General features: G+C 54.1%; 1 protein-coding gene across 2 annotated transcripts in view; it reads left to right on the forward strand.

Moving 5' to 3' along the window:
- The window catches only part of LOC120531931 (bone morphogenetic protein receptor type-2-like), an 81,207-nt gene that overhangs the window by 17,032 nt on the left and 47,609 nt on the right, over positions 1 to 16,566 (forward strand). For both annotated transcript variants that reach the window (XM_039757803.1, XM_039757804.1), the window contains exons 2-5: positions 14,143 to 14,304; positions 14,468 to 14,647; positions 15,107 to 15,271; positions 15,528 to 15,707. In XM_039757803.1, coding sequence (XP_039613737.1) covers positions 14,143 to 14,304; positions 14,468 to 14,647; positions 15,107 to 15,271; positions 15,528 to 15,707 — 687 coding nt within the window. The remainder of the gene's footprint in view (positions 1 to 14,142; positions 14,305 to 14,467; positions 14,648 to 15,106; positions 15,272 to 15,527; positions 15,708 to 16,566) is intronic.

A 16,566-nucleotide genomic window follows, 5' to 3' on the forward strand; every position in this document is an offset into this window, starting at 1 on the left:
TGCAGAAGGGGAAAAAACACAAGAAGACGATTGTGTGGGACCGCAGACTCCCCCCGGAGCGGCTCTGACCAGGCTGGTGGTCTGCTTGCTTCTCTCCTGTTTAAGATTTTCTTGAGGCCACTTGTCACAAGGTTCTGGACGGTGGTCTTTTTCCTTTCCCTTTCACATTTTGTGGTGGTTCTCGTAGATAATGGGGTGTGTAGACCACCTGGAGGGGGCCAGGGTGCTGTGGTGTGTGTCATCACATCGCCTCACAGAAGTTTCTTCTCGTGTCTGGTGGACGCCGTCTGTTGTCCTCATCGTGTCCACGGGCCCCTCAAAGATCTCGTATGGACACGGAATTGAAGGACAGGACATGGAAGTCACTGAGTGACGGAGGGAGAAGGGTGGTCTACAGGTGACAAGTGCGGAATGCTGCCGGGGTCCGTGTAGATCAGCAACCGGGTTGGGACGTTCTACTGCCGCGGTGCCATGTTGAGTGGAGATGGCAGTGCGGGCGCAGCGGTGACCGCCTGGGTGACGGCGGCTTGCTGGAAATTCCATGTCAGTCTTCTTTATTTTTCTCGTTTCCCGTTTGTCCTCCTCATTCAGCTTCTTCTCGGTGTTGTTCTTCCAGATCTCCTCCTCCTCCTCCTCCCTTTACCATTAATGATGACGCCACATTTTTTTTTCCATCACTTCACACTTCCTGTGAGGGTGAATCAGAGTGTCACGGCAATTTGAAAGTGACACACTAAACGGCACGTGTGCAATGGCTTCTGGGTGGCTGAGGCTTGTGCAGTGCGGTGGTCTAGTTGAGCCACACTGTCAAATGAAGACGGGGAGTGAAGCCTGCTGAGGCTGAACGAGACCAGTGGCCGAGCGCTCCGCGTGTTCAGACTACCCATAAGCCACTGCACACTGGTTGTATTACATCAGGTCAGCTCAGGGAGTGGGCTTTGGTACCACACGACGAAGCGGCTTGGGATCCTGGTTGGAAGTAAGGTAGAGACACGGTCCAGTCGTCCCACCCTCCAGAAATGCCCCTCTGTTGGCCACAGCCCGGTCATTGTCACATTGCCTTCTACTTTTTCCAATGTGAAGTTGAGGTCTCCATACTTAGCCTGTTGATTAAGCTCAGGTGGCGCACAAAACACCATTGGAGCGAGGGGGAAGACCACCGTGGTGGTCCTGGGCTAGAAAAGTTTGTTGCTCCTGAGGGGTCCCATTCTGTCTCCATCACTTGCCGACCCCCTCTTGTGTAGTCATCCTGAGAGGAGGGCCCATCACAGCACCGGCGGAGAAATCTTATGCTCCCCCCAGGAATCGCCCCCCCCCCCATCCATGGGTGAAAGGTGCCAACTGTCTCATGCGTTCCATTTCCACATAGGTGTGGTGCCCACCTCATTAACGTTTCTGTATGAAAATATAAACGTGTTCAGTTGGCCCAAGGGATTGGTGGCCGGACCCCCACCAATGAGAAAATCTGCAAATACGTTCAACAAGGTGGGCACACATACACACACACAGGGAGGATGGGGACTGGGGATGGCAATACATCACAGTTAGAGCCAAGACAAAGTTACAGGGGGGCACCTCACATCCATGTGTAGTTCTGCAGGTCTTTACGAAGCTGAACTTCTTCTTATAGGTGGACTGTGTGGATGTTTGTGGTAGTTAATGAGGACTTACAAGACCCTTTTAGTTGTCTAACCGTGGCAGTCGGTCACAAAAATCAAACTGATGACAAACTGGCGAGTTGGCCGACCTACGAATCATAAACGCGTGAATCGCAAGGGCAGACGTGTCTGTGTGTGTTGTATATCGTAATGGTGGCATGCTAGGATTGGCATCCCTGCCTGGGAGAACTCCCCTACGTTATTTGGCTGGAAAGCTCAGGTGGCAAATGAACAGTTGCAGAAGATGCCAGGACAGAAGTGGGCAGTGCTGCTCGGATCCTGGCAGAGTTGGACCGAGGAACAATACCAGGACAGGGGGAGAGAACCTGTTGGCACTACCGGCTCCCCCGATACGCTAGATAGCAGGATTCCCACACAGACACCTGCAGGGCATGCTGGGACTTGTAGTCCTGTGGGGTTGGGGCTGCCAGCAATAATCATCCCTACCTACTCTAATGGGAGTTTTGCTTAACCCGGAAGTGCCCTGGCATTGGGCATCCTCCCTGGTTCAAGAGAAATGGAGCGGCCTGACCTCCTCCAGGGGGGTCGGTGGACGAGCGCAGAGGGCACCAGGGAGGTGTGGACAAAGAGGGGAGATGCGTGTCGTGTTACTGCAGAGCCTTGTTAGAGCGTTTTGTGTAATAAATAGGTGTGTTTGCACCCGGGACTTGTGCCAGTGCGCTTATGTTTGGGGTGCTGCAGCGCCCCCCACTGCTCACAGTATCTTTAATATTTACAGTCCTGTGCCAGGTCACGGCTGAGACAGTTGAGGCGATTCATACTTATGGCCCAGCGCCAGCAGCATTGAGAAGTCTTCTTCCCTTATTGCTATTTCCGAGGGTCTCGTATGTTTGCTGGCTTTTTGAAGGACCCTTAAAGTTTGTTTTCATTGGCGCTGTGCCACGTAGCCAATCCTTATGCCTTTTAAATTCATTGACTGGCAGCTCCCTTGGTGTGAAACATCATGCAGTGCTGCCGATGACTTAGGCGACCCACTCGCATACCAGCAGTGACAAACGCCAGCCTAGGCTGCCCACCAAACCCACATATGAGCCAAAGATGGCAACCTGTGGAGCCCAGTGGAGCGATTCAGTGGTCAGGACCCCACAAGTGGATGCCGAGACACACAGAGAGGTTTGTGTTTCTCCCTACCGATGCCCCCCCAGTGCCTTTGTCACTGACATGCAGCCCACAGGGTGGTCCCAGACGGACTGGTAACTCTGCGTTTGATACGTCTCCGTGATTTATTTATGGATTAAATTAGGTTAAGTTAGAAGCCAGCGTTCATCTGTGTATCGCAGTGTGATGAAATGGATGGGCCTGTCTGGACACGAGTGTGGTGGGCTTGAAGACCCCATTCCTGTAGTGCTGATGCCCCTCCGTGTTCATTTCCTTATACGTATGTTGAAAGACCCACTCGGGATTCAAATGACCTGAGCGCAGCCAGATGTCCCCAGACTGCCGTCTCACCAGCGGTACAATTCCCAAGTGCATGGGGTCCTCACTGTCACTCCTCGCCACCCTTGGACCTCCAAACTTCTCTGCCAGCCTCACGTCTTCCTTACCTCGAAGTGAAAGCATTCGCCCTACTGGAAGTCTGCACGTTGTGTTGTTTAACCTTTGATTATAAAGCAACCTTGAGAGATCGACGAGACAATGAAACGATTTGAGGTCCAACCCGGACCCCCATATACTTGGTCGGTTTGCAAGTGAAAAAAATGAAACACACAAAATGACAAAGGAGGACCTCAATATGGCACTGGCTGAGAGGGCGGAGCTCACGGCTTTCAGCCCTCCTGACAGGAAAAGGCGGGTCCAGGTGGACGGACAGTGGAAGTGATGTCATCTGTCAATCCTCTGGTCTGCAGCGGGAGGAAAAGAGAGACGGGCCTTTAAAACAGAGCGCCACCCCCTGGTGTGGTGGTACAATTAGTCACTAGAGCCCGTCAGCTGTCCCCGTGCACACATGCCGGTGACCCAACGGGACTGAAATGAAACAAAGGACTGGAGCTCCCAGTGTCGACTTTCAACGTTAAATTGAGGAGGGCATTTACACAAAAAAGGGGGGAATGGCAGAGGAATTGCAGGGCATCTTCCTGCAACTTACAGGGAAAACTTGGGGGTTGGTGGCAGGACTGGCACTCCAGTCACCGTTTCTTTAAAAAAAACACCACACACAAACTTCCCACAGTTCCAGTGTGGTGCTGAGGTGTCGCCCGCTGCACTCTGGTCCCAGTCCAGGTGGGTACGACAACGAGCGCCTGCTCCCAGCCCTACACGTCGTACCCCCAAAGCTGACTGGACAGGTGAACTGGGGTCTTCTCAAGTGGAGTCATCAGCTCTAATGTTTGGTTGCAAATCCTTTGCCGTCAATGGCTGTCTGATCCCGCAGACCTCGTGGGCTTCTTGCCAGCTGATGCTGCGCCAGGCCATCTTGAATTCCTGCTTATTTTTGGGCACTTCTATGTCCTCCTCAGCAAGTGAAGCACACGGTCCGGAAGATTTGGGTCAAGAAATTGGGAACCCTTGGGGGGGGCTTCAGGGTCATTGTATAGCGCCTGGTCCCCCTCCCTTTTTCAGGGTCATTGTATAGCGCCTGCCCCCCCCTTTTTCAGGGTCATTGTATAGCGCCTGCCCCCCTTTTCAGGGTCATTGTATACCGCCTGCCCCCCCCTTTTTCAGGGGCATTGTATAGCGCCCACCCCCCTTTTTCAGGGTCATTGTATAGCGCCCACCCCAACCAGTGAGTTCTGACGCCGGAGCAGTTAAGATGGCTCTGAATCGTCCAGTCGTCTTTCTCAGTCGTCACCACATCAGTGAACATGTGGGCACCAGCTCCTGTGGCAGCAACACGTGCCCAGGCTGGCATACTGGCAGCGCCGTGGTGTTTGGTCTGTCTTTGTTCATTGCTGTTTTACGGGTGAATCTTTGTGCGACGACTCGAGTTCTTTTTCATTCTTCGCGGGTTCCTCTTCGTGACGTTTTAAGGATTTTTGCCCCCCGGGTGTCCAGATGTGCACTCAGAATTGGATTCGGAGTTTTGCTTCAGCAGTTGATTCGTCTTTTTTCGCCTTTCCCAACGTCGTCTTGTTTTGCAGATGGGCGCCGCTGTCATGTGGCTTTTCTACTATCCCATGATGCACCAGGTCATTGGCGCACCATCCTGTAAAGTTGACCCCAGAATGGTCACTGGTATCTGAGGTTGGACCAAACCGAGCGATGGGCTCTTCTGTGAAGTTTGGATTACTGGTGGTCCGCCTGTTCGCTCTCATTTTGGGGTTTTGGTTTGGACGTGGATGGCATGGAGGAACTGCCGTCCTGGCTGGGACTGAACGGGGATCCTTACCTCGAGTTGGGTGGCCAGTATAACAGAAGGACTGGGGATGACAATCGGGTTTGTCAGATTTAGCGACCGTGTGGCGACATTTTGGCAGAGCCAGTGGTGGGCTGCGTGACGGAGGGGTTTACGGGTACGGAGAGTTCGGCCGCAATCTTGTCATTGTACATAAGACGAGATGGCAGTCAGACGAGCTGCTCTTCTGTTTGCCTGATCCGCGGCCTTCCTTCCTTCCTTGTGATTTGTACCTCTAGAGGAGCATTCATTGGTCGCCCGCTGACGGGCACGCAGTGCCCACCCTACAACTGAAGGCAAAATCAAACCTGTTTTTGGGGAGTGTGTCATGGGCTAGGTGGACGGAGTCACTGGGTGTGTCAGACCACACGACTGGCCTTCACTCGGGGGGATACGTAAGTCACTGAAAGTGTCATCTAAGGTGACAGGGACGCGAGCAGATGATCGGCCGGTCACTTTGGGGTCTCCACAGAAGAAGCCACGGAACCCTCACAGTAGACGCCCCTCTCCTTTGGTTTCATTCCGGTGCCAGTACGCCAGGGTGTAGCGCCACACTAACAACCAACCGAGGTTGGTGTTCTGCGTACCCTGAGTGTAAATCGGTCATCTTGTGGGCAACGTTTGTAGTTTTCATGGCCAACTCGTCCGTCTCGTGCCTTCTTCGTAGTGAAAAGTCTGTCTGAGCACACTGGAGGGTGACCATCGAGATGACATCAAGTTTATTAACGATGCCCGCTAAAGGCACATGACGGTGCATTTCAGTTGGCATACAAATGGGCAGTAAGGGGTGAGTGTGTTGGCACTTATTTCATTATAGCCTGAACTGCGCTCTGCTCTTTCGGTGGGTCACATCCGTCCATTTTCCAAACTTACTTATCCCAGGAAGCGTCAGGCACAAGGCGGTGGGGTACGGTGGGAGGTGAACACACACACACACACACACACACACACACACACTCGGCTGTCCTTGTGAAGGCCATGAGATTCCATGGTTGATGAATTTCCTCTGCATTGACCAGGTCTGTCCACAGGGGGCACTGTGACAGATGTGGCTCAAGCTGCCCATGGGGTGGGTGGCGCTCTGCCATGTCTGCATGGTCGCCTTGGACTCCCAGCCTCCTTAATCATTTGCGGTTTGTCTCCGCCTTGCTGTGTGTTTTAGTCAAAATGAACTTTTCTGCCCGTTGCCATTGAATTGACAGACGTGCCTGGCACTAAACCGCTGGTGTGCTGCCTGTCAGATACCCGACCAGTACCAGTGTGCGTTGGTGCCCCTCCCAAACTGCCGTTGTCCACGAGCTGTGAGCCAATCGTATGTCGCGTTGTAATGGCTGTTCAAACCCTGGGCAGCAGGTGGCGCTCCACCGTGCTGCCCGTCTGTTCCCTTTTGGTGAGGTCACAGAATTTTGCTTGAAATCCACAGCCCACTGAAGTGAGAAGCCCCCCAGTTATGGGAGGTAAAAGCACATCCCAGATGTTTCTGCTGCGTCTTTGCCCGTCTCTGCTTTTGAGAGTCCGCAGCCCCCACGGCATTTGTCATGTTGTGGTCTCGTTATAAAAATCACACCGGTGTGCCAGGTCCCCCAGCGTGCCAGTGTGACGCCTTTTCCGTCTTGCTGGCCGTAAGCGTGGACACGCCTTGTGACTGCTGGTGTTCTTCATAGGGACCACCCTCGGGCCATTTGGGGTATTTGGGGACACTGCCCACCTATTCTTGCCCCTCTGTTCTTTCATGTCCCGTATCAAGAGTGGATGGATTGAGGATGGCGACTGCTGGCAGCGGACACCAGGGGCGCCGCTTAACTCTGCTTGTGTGACTTGTGTGACTTTGGCTGGCGGTCTCCGTCACATGGAGGTCCTTGTACCTGCCTGTATGACACACTCCACTCACTTTCTTGGTGTCAGTCTCAAGTCCTGGGGTCACCCAGTGACATCACAATCGATGTGCGTAGCCATTTGAGAACAATGGGTGGGACAGGACAGGACAGGACGGCCTGCGAGTGTCGCGTTCACATGAGAGCCCACCTCGTCTGCTTGGCCAGTCTGCCACCTAGCTGGTTTGCCTGAGGCACTGTGCTTTAGGTGGTACACCAGGTGCAGTCCAGTCCTAGGTGGGCGGGCAGCCCCTGGGTGGGCTTCCCGAGGTCGGTGTACGTCTCGCCTTTAATCAACGCTGGCCGTGTCTTCAGCCCGTCAGGAAGTGATTTTCCTGCCTGCATCCTGTCAGATAAAACTTCCGCTCCATTCTTTTGCGTGCCACTGGCTCCATCGGGGAAGGGCTGGGACGTTCCGGTGCCAGGGGCCTCCCCGGTCTAGTGGGCTTTGCTGCCTCCCCCCCTTCACTATTGCTTCCTTCCTCTCCGGCTCTGTCTGAGCTCTTTGTCACACTTCACATTTGGATGGCAGACGGGAGTGGCTTTGTCAGAGGGGGCCGAGGAGGGGGACGCGTCTGCAGTGGGCATCCAAGTCGGCCGTATCCCTTTACGCCAGGGCTAGTCGGAGGCTTCCCAGGCCCGAGTCCCCACAGAGGGCATCTTCACTAGAGCTCACTTTGACACTAGGGGCGCCACTGAGACTCTATGTGACCACATCAAGACAAAGCTTCACAGAACTGGGGTCTCGGCTTTGGGCTGCCCGGACCACAGGGTGCTTACAGTGACGTCACCGTCATTGGCGCTCCCTCCATGGGGTGGCAGTCTGACAGGTCTGAGTGTCCTTATTGGTTAACATGGTTGCATTGTACTCCCGTAAGTTGCCATCGAATTTACTGACATGCCTGGCACTAATCCACGGGTGTGCCACCTGCCAGGTGCCCAGTCTGTACCAGTGTGTGTTGGTGTCCCTTCCAAACTGCAGTTGTCCACTAGCTTTGATAGGTGGGGGTGGAGCGGAGGTGGGCACCTTGAACCAGGCCTGTGGGACTGTAAAGGGTCCGGATGGACATCTGCTGGACTAGAAAGCAGCTGTGGGGCAAGGTGGTGCTTCGTGTGGGGGTCCAGATGGGCTTTCATGTATTGGTAGTGGAGGTGTAGGATCAGATGGGGCAGGGTGGGACTCTACTGGTCCAGGGGTCTGGCTTCATGCCAACAGACTCCATTTGAGACTTTTGAGGTGATCTGCTAAGAAGCTGGGGGTCTCATGGGTGTATTGGGGGTTGTTAGGGCCACCATGTTGCTCTCTGGGAGATGAATCAAAGAGCAGGCATGATGGAGACCACTGTACCAGAGTTTTGGGCAACACCAAGGGCAGAAGTGACGCTCGTTCAGGTGGTGTTTTCATGGAGGTGGGATTTGGGGTACACCTGGGGGCTTTTCTGGACTGTGTCTCAGCTTTACTAGAAGGCTGTTTGACACTTGTGGTGCCACTGAAACTCTGTGAGGCAGAAGAAAAGGATGTGGGTGGCAGCTGGGGGCTTCCTGTACCAGAAAGTGGGCATAAAAGAGCGCCCTTCACTCAAGCTGCCCAGGCAGATGGGTCACTTTGGCCACCTTCATTAGAGCTCTGTGAGCCCCCAGGACAGGGCTGGGGACTTGGGGTGGACTTGAACTGAACTAGAAAACAGGGGGGTGGGGTCAGTAGGGACATCACTGAGGGTCCGTGGGGCAGAGCAGTCCTTTACTGTATGTAGGGGTCCGGATGGGTCTTCATAGATAGGGGAGTTGGAGTGCAGGTGGGCCTCGGTGGGACAGAAATGGTCGCCATAAGACAAGTCAAGTGGCATTACTGTCGTACCACAGCATACAGTGGCATGAAGTAACAATCCCCTGGCACAGGAGCTCTTTGAGAGTCTCTATGGGAGCAGCAGGGGTCTGCACAGGCTACTTTTATTGGCAGTTAGGCCTCCATGTTCCTGAAGTGGGTACAGCGAGGGCTTCTCGGCACCAGAAAGCAGGACTAGAGGAGGCGAGCCCCTTGGGGAGGTGGGGTAGAGACGAGGCCTTTCTTGGCCGTGGACACTAGGGGGTGCCACTGAGGGTCTGTCGAGCAGGATGGGGTCCGATGAACCGCTGCTGGACTCGAGCGCGGCTGTGTGATGTAGGGATGCAGAGGGACCCTCATGTTTGGGGCCATTTGTTGAACCAAAAGGGTCTTCATGGAACTCTGCCAGTCTAGAAGGCTGGCACCACATGGGCAGACTTCATTAGAGCCCTTTGAGAGGCTCTTTTTGAGCAGCAGGGGTCTTCAGAACATATTGGGGTGAAAGGGGGACCAAAAAGAGTCTTCAGTGGAGTCATCAAGGGGGCACTGCTGTGTTTTAGCGGATCCGTCTGGGGTGGGGGGTCTAAGCATAGGAGGAGGTGGGACACCGGCTGGTGGTCCACTGGACTAGAAAGTTGCACCGGGGCAGGGTGTTGGTGTGGCATTATGACATGAGACCACCAAAATACAGGGTGAGCTACACCTTGTCTGGTGCCACTTGGAGCAGTAGCCTGATGTAGGAGCTGAGTGCCCCCCCCCACGGTGGCATCAGAGTGGGCCCGTTTCATTAAGCTCCGGTTTAATGAGGGTCCTGTGCGATTCAAAGCACCGAGTGCGCCAGACGGCAGTGGCAGCAAGCCGTAGAAACAGCAGGATGACGGTAATTGGATCAGAGAGGCCCTGCTTTCCGGCGCCCCTGCCGCTGATTTGAAATTGTAATTCTCCTTTGATCTTTGGAGGGCCGCGTGTTTCTCCTCCGGCTGCTGATGCGGCCCCCTAATTGCACTTTTGACTGGGCGCCTCAGCTTCCTGCACGTGAGATGGTGGAGGCCTGCTTGACGGGACTGTGGCTGCAGGTGCCCGCTGGGTGACCTCCGTGGGGTGGGCACAACTCTCACTCGTTGTTGTCGGCGGCCAATTTGCATTTCTGGACGGTGTGTGCCCGTGTGCCTTGGACTGTGAGGGTCAATCAGAGCTGGCACCCCCTGGAGTGGTCAGTGCTGCCACAGCTCAGATACCAGCCTGGCCACCACATGGACTTTGCATGGTCTCCACATGTCCGTTTTTACCCCTCCTCAGAGTCTAATCTGTTGAGTGGGCTCCGGGTGGGTTTCACCTTGGCATCTGAAGCTGGTGGGAACTGACCCCAAAACCAGTTAGTTCAATGGATGGAAGCTGTGCAGCCCCACTGGGGTCCTCAGAGACGTCTGCATGGCCGTCGCTTCCTTTAGCCGACCTTCTTGGAAAAGTGATGTTGCAGATTTGAGGTCATTGAAGGGTCCTGTTTACTGACCACGCGCTGGCTCAGCTCCAGGCGCCACAGGCTTTGTGAGGAGAGGGGGCCGGCGGAGGTGCGTCGTGTCGGGGTTTAGGCTGCTGCACCTTCTCCATTCCTTTGCCCCGTCCCTCATCCTGTGGCGCGCTGCCCTGCTCAGGAGTGGGGTCTCTCCCTCTCTCTCTCTCTTCCCCTGAGGTGCACCCCACCTTTCTCAGATTCCTGGTGGGTTTCTTGAGCCGCCGTGGACTACGTCTTGTCCTTCCTCGATGTTCAGTCCGTTACCTCCTTGCGTGTCCCTCATTGATTTATGTGCTGTCTCTTGCCCTTCATTTCTGCAGGCCACACTTGGCACCACTGAGCGGTTAAACTGGTACAATAGTGGCACTGTGCTAACTTGGCATAGGCAGGTAAAGGGTGTCTACTGGCACCTTGGGCTCGGACCCCACTCTATTTTTATATTTGTTTTCGGAACTCCAAAGGGACCCCCCACCCCACAATAACATGCTTATAATAGACGTGCTACCCGTCTAAATCTAAGAACAAGAGTACATTTTATTTAAATAGCAAGCTACCCATAAGTAATCCGTGGAGACCTCCGTGTATTGACGGCTAACATTTGCAGCGCACCTTCTGTTGGAATGAATTTTGTAATACATGTAGGAATAAAATGCATTACATTTTTCATTCCAACAGATGGTGCTTCAGAAACTGCTTTTACGAATCCCACACCAAGTGGCATGTCGTGACAGAGACCACACAACCGGAGGGGCACACAGACACTTGCCCTTTTATTAGGGTGGACCACCGCACCACTAAACTCCCAGGAGGAAAGTGAGATTAAGAAATTATGACCCCCGGATGGACTACGGCGAAACCAGGGGGATACTGGGGCGGTCGGGTTGACTCTGACCCCTTGGTGACTGTAGTGCGGTGGTGGGGGGTCGGTGGGTACGTGTTATGGTAGCGGTGCCAAGGTGTGTTACTCAAGTCAAAATGTTGGTGTCGATTCAGCACTAGGCTGGCGTGGGCCGCGTTCCCCTCTGAGCAGACCGGTGGTGTCTCCTGCTTTTTCTGGAGTTGGTGTTTTTCGCAGAACGTCCTCACACTTCACCCAGTCCGTACCTTGATTTTATATGTCACCTCTTGTCCCTTTGGGTTTCCTGGGCTCTTCACTGTCACTTGTGTGGTGGACTTTTCTGTGACATAGTGTCACCGTGTCCCTTCTCTTCACATGTTTCCCCCTCTCCTTCTTTCCTAGTTTTGCCCCTTTCTATTTCTGCAGTTGCCGTTCTTCACCGTCTTTGGGTGGTCCGCCCCTCGTCCTCTCATATTCTTAAGGTCCACATCTCTCTCTCTCTGTGTGTCTGTCGTTTTTCTTCTTTACTGGAATCTTCTTGTCCGCCATTCCTGCAGGCCGTTGCTGCCTTTGGGGTTCCTGGACTCTTCACTGTCACTGCTGTGGTGGTCTTTCCTGGGGCTGGTGACGACAGCTCCCTTCTAATCATGTGACTGGGCTGCGGCCCCCTCCGTCTTTCAGTCCGTATCTCTTACTGCACCCCTCACTGTCTTGTCCTTCGTGTCCCCCTTTCTTTAGGCTGCACCTCCTTTTTGTGTTCCTTGTCTGCTTCTCCCCGGCTGCTTGTTCAGAGAGTGGCAGTGCCCCCCAGTCTCCACTTAAGTACAGTCAAAGCTTTTATGCCCTCCATTTTTTATTAGATGTGTGATGCCACCTTCACCAGCCTTTGCCCCCTCTTGGTTCTCTGGTACCCCCATTACTTTTCCGGTCCCAGTCCTAAGCCAGTGGGCTGTTTTCCATGTCCTCCTGGGTTCTTGTGGTGCCCACATATGCCCTCTTGATGCCAGACGTTGTCAAAGGGTGATGCTGGCCACTCTGTGAGACCCCTTGGGGGCTGCTGTGAAGGGTGCAGGAGTCGGTGTTGATGGCTCGGAGCGTCTCGTGTCTGGGAGCCTCGTTTGGCGTGCGGCCCCCTCGACTTTTCCGTGCTCTGTCAATAAAATGCCTCGTTTGTGGCGAAAAGTAAACAGGAATTCCTCCGAATTGAGCCGCGCCAGCCTGCCGTTCCCAGAAGTTTTATCTTGTTTGAGTAGCAGAGATTAACTGCGATTACTCGGAAATGACCCTGTGGCCGACCTGCAGCCAAGGACAGATGTGCATTTGTGATGGCACCCAGGGGCCTTCATCTGGATGACAGGTAAGCGTGTCCTGTGACCTCATCCCACCGCCCCCTTGAGGGTCAGCGTGTCCAGTCCAGGAAGTGTCGCTGTGTCCTAGGGGTCACTAGCATGAAGTGTGTGTGTGTGTGTGTCTGTCTGTCCCTGTGCCACACTGTTGACATCGCCCTTCAGTTCGCGGCACCAATCAGTCATCTGCCTGTTTAGCACTCGGAATTCCTGTCTCTGACATGGTGGTACATCGTGTGCTCAAAAAAGGTGGGCACTGAACTCAAAACATGCCATGAGGACGGGGAATGGAGCAGCAGGAGCTGGTGGTGTGGGCAAAGTGGAGAGTGTGAGGACACACAGAGGGGTCTTTTGTTGTTGCAGCCGCTCGCCTTGAAGCCCGTGACCTCAGCATCGTGTCTCGGTATTCTGGTCACCTCGGACTGGTAATGGGTGACCTCAGTCCAGGCGGAGACCTGATGATATCTGGCAGTGGTAAAGCAAAAAGACAAACACGGGATGTGCCCCATTGTGCCCCCCAGCTTGACTAAGTGTGGCCAGGATGGGATACAATGAGTTAAAACTTAGGAGAAAATTTTAAATAAGAAATTCATTTTGAAAGGGTGCCTGGGTAATGGTGCCACCTCACACGGGTTCAAATCTGACCCCTGTGTGGAGTTTGCACGTTCTGCCCAGTGCCCTATAGATGGGCAGGTTGACCGCATGAGTGGACTGGCATTCCATCCAGGGCTGCGTCCAGCCTTGTGCCCACCTTCCCTGTGCCCTTGAGTCAGATTGAGGGGGCTTGAAATGATCTGTCGATGAGTGATCCTTGAACCCGCCACTTGGTTTTACGCTGGTGGGGTGTAAGCGGGCCTCTGTGGTGTCGTACCTGCTGGCTTATGCCGTCACTCTTTAGCACTTTCCCATTTTGGATAAATACTCGCGTGTGGACCTCCAGTGTTACCCAGTAGGAGCGGATGGAAGAATTCCTGTCTGAAATTGTTTGGGAATGTGACTGTCAGTCCAGCGTGTCACCTTCAGGCCACTTGTGGCTCGGAGTGGTGACATGGAGCTCAGTTTCAGCTGAACAAGAAATTCCCTGGTGATGGTTGGTGACTTTTGTCGTTCTGGAGATTTCTGGGTTTGGGGGGTGACATGTCGTTTAGGTTGGTAAGGGTTAGGGTGAAGAATTTCACTGCTTACCAGCCAGGAATTCCAGGTGGAATCAAACTTTGAATTGTGCTTTTGTTTTCGAATGATTGGGGGCTTCGTGGTGGCACAATGTTTGTCCATGTCTATGTGGGCTGACTGAAGACTGAATCATAAGATGCAGAGTGCCCACTGATAGACTGGCACCCGTCACTCCAGGGTGGTCTCTGCCATGCCAGCTTTGTCAGTAGTTTGGCTGAAGGCCGCCTTCGTCTAAACGAGGAGACCATGTGGTCCACTAAACCATCAAAGGGGCCCTCTTTGGGAGCTGGGCGCCATGGTGGCTCGCAGGCTTTTGTGGGGTCCGGTCCCCTTCTGCATGGATGCTGTCCGTTCTCCCCCCGGACTGGCATGGTGTGACTGTGCCTTGCAGTGGACTGGCCCTCCTGCCCAGCATGGTCTCCAGCATCCCTGAGCAGAATTAAAAGGATGAGAATTTGAGGAAATGGTGGGTGGCAGCCGAACATGGGGTCACCTCCGGGGGCAGATTGGCGCTGTCCTCTCCCGCCACATGTTGACCATCTTGTCTTCCTCTCTTGCAGCTGCCCAGAGCGAGAGGAGAGTGTGCGCCTTCAGTGACCTGCACCACCAGCTCGGGCTACCAGGCGCCGGGGACAATGATACGGTCCACTGCCAGGACGACAGTCAGTGCTACACGCTCTGGGAAAAGGCCCCTGATGGCCTAGTGAAGATCGTTAAACAAGGTGGGCTCCCCAGCCATTTTGTGCCACCCCCAAATGCCCACTCCTTTGGCACTCGGCATGTGGCCTTGTGGTTCAGAATCGTGACCGGTGCTCTGTGCCAGAGTGTTGAAGTTTGGGGGTGTTGTTGGGCACTTGAGATGACTTGTCTCTCATTCTGTTTCAGGGTGTTGGTCCCAAACTGGCGAGCAGCAGCAGTGCCATAGTAAGGAGTGCGTGTTGACGCCTGTGCCCTTTCCTATCCACAATGGCACCTTTCACTTCTGCTGCTGCGATTCTGACATGTGCAATGCAAACTTCACGGAGCCCACCGTGCTGCCAAGCCCCAGCAGTGACCAGGCCTATGGTGAGTGCCAGGCTGGTGACACCCATGTGTTGTGGTACATGGCAGAAGGGGGTCCCAGCTGTGGGTTAATGGCTGTGGGATGAGATTTGGGGAAATGGAGGTGAGACTGACCTGAGTTTTAGGTGGAGGTCTGAATGGCTGCTTGTTCAGAGAGTGGCAGCGCTCAGTAATCGGGGAGGGCACATCCCCCAATGCCCGCTTTCCTTAATCGATTTACAAGATGTTGTCTGGTCAAAGCTTATGTGCCCTCCCTGCAGCTCCTTCTGTTTTATTGGATGTGTGGTGCCCACCTTCATTAAGACCCCAATATGAGGCCCGCAATGGGACAAAGTGAGCGAGTGGCTGTTCTTGGCGTCTCTTGATGTGGATGCCCACCTGTTTGTGTAGCTTCTCCTCTTCCTCCTCTTTTTGGGTGTGACGCTCTCCTTTCTTTTTTTTTTTTTTTTTCTTCTCCTTCAGCCGTCCATTTTGAGACCAGAGATTGCATCTTCAGTGACCAGGACCAGCATGCCAGGGATGGCGGTGTTGCCAAGGACAATGGCACAGTCCACTGCGAAGACAGCAGCCGCTGCTATGGCCTCTGGGAGAAAACGCATAGCGGGGAGTTGAAACTGATTAAACAAGGTGGGCAGACGTTTAGGCCATGACTGGTGTAGGGGTCTGGCAGGAGGTCCACGCTGTAGCGTCTGCAGACCTTGTGTTGCCATGCATTGACGCCAGTGAGCCCCTGTTCTTAGCGTGTGCCATCTTACCTGTGGTATAGTGCCCTGCTTGTACCCTATGTGATGCCTCCCTCTTTGTGCAATGGTGCCCATTGGCATTGGGAGGTCCGGTCAGGTCAGATCTGAGCCTCACTGGATGTTTGTTTGTCTGTTTTCAGGGTGCTGGCCGCATATGGGTGACCAACAGCAGTGCCACAGCAAGGAGTGCGTGGAGACGTCCTTTCCCTCGGTCTTTCATAACCGCACCTACCACTTCTGCTGCTGCAGCTCCGACATGTGTAACCTACGCTTCACGGAGCCCACCGCCCCAATGAGCCCCTCCAGCGCCCTGCCATACAGTGAGTAGCGTGAGCCCAGTCTGTGCTGGTGCCATCTGGGGTGGGTGGAGGCTGGGACCTGGTGAAGACCCTCAGAGAGCCCATGGGCTGGAAATGTTTTCACAGTGAATTCTTGGAATGTTCCCAGTCTTTGCTCTTTTGGCTGGATTTTCCTGAATCGTTTCCAGAGTGGGAGTGACACGGCCCGCTCGGAATTGGGAATGGCGGCCACGCGCTTTGCTCCGGCCGAGTTGTGAGTGGCATTGTCAACTCACCCTAGCCGCTCTGCCTAAGTGACACAGAGTCTCGCCGACCCCTCCTGCCGGTGACGATTTGTTCTTTTTCGTTTCTTTCACACAATTCTCTACATGCCAGAGGAGATGGTGACATTCTGAGCGTGGCGCCTGCACACATCCTCGCGTCCCAAACACAAGCGGCGGCTGAACTCTCCGTGACACCCTCGGGAAAGCCACGCCTGGAAACAGGCTGCTTCTTGACACCGGAGACTTAAAATGAGTGGCATTTCCGCATGAGCTTACAATGGGCATCCAAGCTGGGCAGGAAGTGATAATGGCCACCGAGACGCGGGGGTCTCTTTTATAAAAGTTTGTGTGGGTTTTCAGCTTGAAAACATGCGTATGGCGGCCAAAAAAATCTGATTTCTCCACCCTGGTGTGCACACATTTGTGTCTGATTTTATATATCGTCGAGTAAATGTGCGTACGGGAACGCCCCGCAAACTCCACCCCAGAACAACCATATATGGACTATGCTAATCAGCCTCGTGCATATGAGATCAGGATGCTGCAGAGCTTCATTGGCTGGTAGGGCAGCCCTCCCACCTGACACCTCAAGACCTCGCCACCTGTGTTTAAGGAGT

Source organism: Polypterus senegalus, chromosome 6 (genome assembly GCF_016835505.1).
Source record: "Polypterus senegalus isolate Bchr_013 chromosome 6, ASM1683550v1, whole genome shotgun sequence".
Taxonomy (NCBI): Eukaryota; Metazoa; Chordata; class Cladistia; order Polypteriformes; family Polypteridae; genus Polypterus; species Polypterus senegalus.